This window comes from Neophocaena asiaeorientalis, unplaced genomic scaffold, assembly GCF_003031525.2.
Source record: "Neophocaena asiaeorientalis asiaeorientalis breed wild unplaced genomic scaffold, Neophocaena_asiaeorientalis_V1.1 scaffold270, whole genome shotgun sequence".
NCBI lineage: Eukaryota > Metazoa > Chordata > Mammalia > Artiodactyla > Phocoenidae > Neophocaena > Neophocaena asiaeorientalis.
In genome coordinates, this window is record NW_020174650.1 from 11,210 (window position 1) to 16,263 (window position 5,054).

General features: G+C 52.5%; 1 protein-coding gene across 2 annotated transcripts in view; it reads left to right on the plus strand.

Moving 5' to 3' along the window:
* Positions 1 to 3,371: 3,371 nt before the first annotated feature.
* The window catches only part of GLUL (glutamate-ammonia ligase), a 9,535-nt gene continuing 7,852 nt past the window's right edge, over positions 3,372 to 5,054 (plus strand). The window contains exons 1-2 of one of the 2 annotated variants that reach the window (XM_024758842.1): positions 3,372 to 3,524; positions 4,549 to 4,662. In XM_024758842.1, coding sequence (XP_024614610.1) covers positions 4,652 to 4,662 — 11 coding nt within the window. In that variant the 5' untranslated portion in view covers positions 3,372 to 3,524; positions 4,549 to 4,651. The remainder of the gene's footprint in view (positions 3,525 to 4,548; positions 4,663 to 5,054) is intronic. The other variant, XM_024758844.1, reaches the window with a different exon arrangement.

A 5,054-nucleotide genomic window follows, 5' to 3' on the forward strand; every position in this document is an offset into this window, starting at 1 on the left:
ATACAATGGTCTATTCTTTTGGAAAGAACTGGCGTTGGTTTATTGAAAAAAAAAATTTATAATTCTGGGTTGGGTTTCCAGGGTGTTCCTCAAGCCTGAGTCTCAGCTATGTGTCTTTCGTCTAAGTTAAGGGTTTTGTTCAATGCCTACTGAAATCATTCAAATGTTGGAAAAACTCCATTTCCCAAACTACATGTTCTGGTTGAAGGTTTGAGTACGTTTGAGCCTTACCCCAAATCTTCTCTCCAATGAGTGCAAGGCAACCAACCACACAGGCCCTGGGAAGGCACGCTCAGATCACTAGATTAAGGGCTTACGACCTGCAGAGTGAGAACGGGTCCTTTAAAAGAGAGTGAAAGAAATTGAGAGAACTCACAGGTAAAGCCCACCCAAGACAAGGCCTTTATTTCAAGCAGCAGAACAACACTGAAGAAATGCTTTTTTTCAGTCCCCAGTCATTTCTGCAGATTTGGAACCAAATTTTTACCTGTGATATTTCTCTCCCACTCCACCCCACCCCTTGGACACAGCTGCTCTATCATAAGAGAGGAAAAACCTGACTTCAAAGCACACGTAACAGAATCCCCTGTGTGCTTTGATACTGGGTGTACCAAGAGACAGAAGAGTTCATCCGTTCAAGTGCTCTAATGCTTTTTAGGGAGCGAGTGGAGAATGTGGGCGGGTAGCAATTTAGGGAAGAAGGAGAAAGAGAACAAAGGGCAGCAGACACAGCAAAGTCAAACAGGATCAAACAGTCCATTCTACTTCTAACTTCTCTAAAAGTACAGTCTGGGTTTCTGGGGGCGAACCAGTTAGTTTAAGGACTTGCTTCTGCTTTTTCTTCCCTCATACTCTTTTAAGGTTCCCTGAACAATCACTGGACTCATTTGGGCCCTAATTCGGTTGGGTTAAGTAAGTATGGTGCTGACCAAGGGGGACAAGGCTTCTTGTTCTGCCTGAAAAAGTCAGTAGTCATGTACCACCTTCCTAACCCTCACAAAGTACGCCCCCGTCACGTGAATGGATCAAAGCAAATCCATTTCCATTCTTGGAAAAGCAGCTCAAAGCACATGTTCTCTTGATGGTGCCGCTGTCATTTCTGTGTGGTCAACAAACATCGGTTATTGACCACTCACCCTGGACACTCCTGGGGGACACTAAGATGAATAAGCTGCTCAGGGAGGTTAAGACACCAGCAAGGGCGGCAGGCACCCACAGACTAGAAGCTTTAAGAACTGCACATGCTTCCTACTTTTCCATTTTCTATTCTGTGTGCCATCCCCACCTCGGGTGCTGGTGGTGACGAGTACAGTAAAAAGCTCTGGCTCACTTCTGGCAGTTTGGCAACTGGAAATTAACATTTTTTCAAACAAGAACATGACTCTTCCCCTCCCTCACGCCCCCTCCTCAACAATTTAAACTCAAGACCTCACAGAAAGAAACGGAATGAAGACATCTCAGTTTGCTACCAGGTCTAAGCCCACTCTCATAAAACCAACGGTAGAGCATTACACGAAGTTAGGAAGTTGTACTTCACAGGTTGTGGTGGGGAAAGAAAGAATCCAATCCCATCAGATTATCTTGACCTATAATAATTATTATTGCCCTTTTCTAAAAATTTACTATATGCATGTGCCATCACAATTAATCCTTACAATATTACAAGGTAGCCGTTATTCTTATTTTGGAGGCAAGGAATCTGAGGCTCTAGGGCTAAGTATCTACCCCAACACAAAGCTGGTAAGAAGTAAAGCCCAGATCTGAACCTGCGTTGCCTGAACTGAAGCCCAGCTTTTAACCATCATATCGAAGGATCACATAAAGGATGGAATCCCTTACACTTGCAAGGCGACTGACCTGGTCCACAATGTTACCTGTCTGAAACATACCAAAAGCCCCTGTTTGAGATGAATCTTGCATCTCTCATTTTAAATCACTACAGTGTTAGACACACTCTCACAGGGAAGGGATGTTGACCAAAGAAGCCAAGTTATGTGTGTGTGGTCACAGGCAACATTTCTTTTCCATATCTGTGGTACAAAAAATAACCAGAAGGGCAAACTTCTTCCCTTCCTCTTCCAAAGGCCCTGGAAACATGACTTCTTAGTCTTCAAATAGAAAACCTCGAAGTCTCAAATACTGGGGCTCTTGAAAGATGCAATAAAGGCTAGACACCATCAGATGGATTCAGGCAATAAAAATAGTATGATCAAGTAATAGCACTGGTAGAAATGAAAACATTATATTCACGTGTGTGTTGTGTATGTGTTGTATACGTATATATATAGTTATTGTGTATCTGTTGACAAGCATCCACTTCAAGACTGTGTTCACATACACATACACGTTTTCTCAACTATCATAGTAAGGCTATAAGGAGGAGGAGGAAGGGGTACTGATTCTCATTTTCCATATTACAAAAACGTGCAGTAAATTACTTGACAAACAAAAACAGACAGAATTCGTTTCAGGAATTCTAAATTTTTGACATACCCTGAGCTTCGAAGAGGAGACGCCAAGACTTCACCTTCCTTTCAGTTGTCCTCGGGAAACAGTTTGCACACAGAATTTCAAATCTGATGGGCAACTCTTAAGGTCCTTTCTTGAACCGCTTTACTGAACAGAATTTCAAATCTGATGGGCGACTCTTAAGGTACTTTCTTGAACCACTCTATTTATTTTTTTAATTAATTTTATTTATTTTGGCTGCGTTGGGTCTTTGCTGCTGCGCACGGGCTTTCTAGCTCGAACCTGTGTCCCCTGCATTGGCAGGCGGATTCTTAACCACTGCACCACCAGGGAAGTTCCGCTTTATTTATAGATGAGGGAACTTGGGCCCAGAGGCTGCGAGAGTTGCCTCAGGTGTGGCAGAGGCAGAATCAGGTCTCCCGACTTGTGTCTCCGCCCGCCAGGATCCCTTCTATGGAATGAGACAAAACACAGCACTTTCACTACCAATGTGAGATCCTAGACTTCTGTTCACACCCCCAACCCCGCCGAGAGACCTCCGGCAGCCCCCTGTCTGCGCCGCCCCCTCCGACGCCTGGCCACGGCTGCGGCGAGCCCAGGGCTTCCCCCAGCCCGCGAGCTCCCTCACAAACTTGACCCGAGGGCCGGGAAAGGGGGCCGGGGGTTCTCTAACAACAAAAGGCAAAAGCGGGTGCCCGTGGGTCAGAATTTCCTCTGGGAGCTCTGGGGCGTGCAGTGTGACCTAGTAAAGAGAGAACTCTCCCGCAAAATATCCGACCTGAATGCAATACTGGGCTGCGGGGCCGGCCACCCAATGGCAGAGTTGCCGGGACGCGCATCAGCTGATCCGCCCGGGCTCCGGGCCTCTGGGAGCCAATCAGGGCGCCGGGGGCGGCCCCGGCTGCAGATAAAGCGTGCTGGGCCGCAAGACTGCCCTGCAGAGCTGAGAATGGGAGAAGAGCCGGCTGTGTAAGCAGTTCTTCCGGCCTCCTCGTCTCTCCTCTCCGCACCTCGCTCTCGCGGCCTGCCCACCCTGCCGCCTGCTCGCCGCATAGGTAAGCGCCTGGCCGGCCCGGGGGGCTCGGAAGTGTCGCGAGCCGCCGCGCTCTGACCGATCGGCTGAGCTCGGTTCGGCCCCTTCCCACCTCCAGCCTCTACTCTGCGCCCCGGCCTGCGGGCCCTCCCGCTTGCTTCCGCCGCCCGTGCCTCCCGGCGGGTCTGGGTCGGCGATGGCGGGGCGCGCGAGTCGCCAGGGCTTCGAGAAGGGCGGGGAGTTGTTTTGATCTTCCTTCAGCTGCTTGCAGCCCCAAGCGCCGCCCCTGGATGTCGCTCGGCAGGGCGAGCTGTGGAGGCACTGCCCGGGCCCGGCGCCCCCGGCTCGGCCATGTGGTGTGCGTGGTGGATGGAGTGGTCCCCTGCTGGAGCCTCGCTCTCTTCCTCCGCGGAGGCGGGCCCTGGGGCGGTCGTCGCGGTTAGCCGCCTGCGCGGAGGCGACGGGCAGTGAGCGTCTGTGTTGCGGCCCGCTCCCGCCGCGGGCTCCCGGGGGCCTACCCCTGTGACTGAACAATGGGGAGCCCGGGATGCGGCATGGCCGGCGGGCGCGGCGGGTGGAGAGGACTGGCCGGCCGGACAGGGGCAGCAGCGGCACGCTGTCCCTCTGGCGGATGTCCCCATCCCCCGCCCCTCCTAGCCCTGTCCTTGGAGAGGGATGGCTCCCTCGGCTAGGCCCTGAGATCCAGACGGGGGCCCAAGGGGCGGGGCGCCGATTTTCGGGACCTTTCTGTGGGAAAGGGCTGCTCTCAAAGTGGATTATCCTAACCACCCCGGGGGCGGGAAGCGGGGATCCTCCCCTGGCCGCAAATCCGTGAAGAAGACCACGAACGAAGGTGACGACCTGGAGTCTCGGTCCTCGGGGTCCCCCTCCAACTGCTTCGGCTTCGTCGCCTACTCAGTGAACGCCAGAGAGAAACCGCGAGTCAAGATCGAGATGTTGACCCACCAGCCTTAGCATTCCAGCTCGTCCCGGTCCGATCCCTACCGCTCTCCAACTCCCTCTCCCTCTCCGTCTCCCTCGCCCAGAAAGCTCCGGTGCCTGGACCAGCGAGAGCCGGAGACCCACGAGAGGCGCGAACGCCACTCGAAAAGGAGAAAGGCTAAGGAGGGCATCGATACCGTTGACCTTATGTGGCTGGGGTGAGTGAGGAGCAGGGATGAGGACCCCGGCTCCCACTGCAGCTGCAGAAACAGCTAAAAACTGCAGAATCCCATCCCTCCCAGCACCCACCACGTAATCTTGGCACCTCGGCGGCACCAGTTGATATAGTAGACTAGGCTGTTGGCATTGCAACTCGTCACCAAAAAGAGCAGGATCTGAGGCTTAAAGAGAGACAGCGTGGTTTGAAATTGGAGGTGTGACAGGTTGGGGACGAAAGCCAGAGACCGGGTTATAGCTTTTAGTGGGAGCTGAAAGGGTCAGGGATTGCTCCCTCTGGCTTTTAAAGGCAGGATGGGCGTCGGGGGTGGGATTTGACTGACCAAGTCTTCTACAGGGAGCAGGCAAAGGTAGTGGTTGTCTGGTAACACTG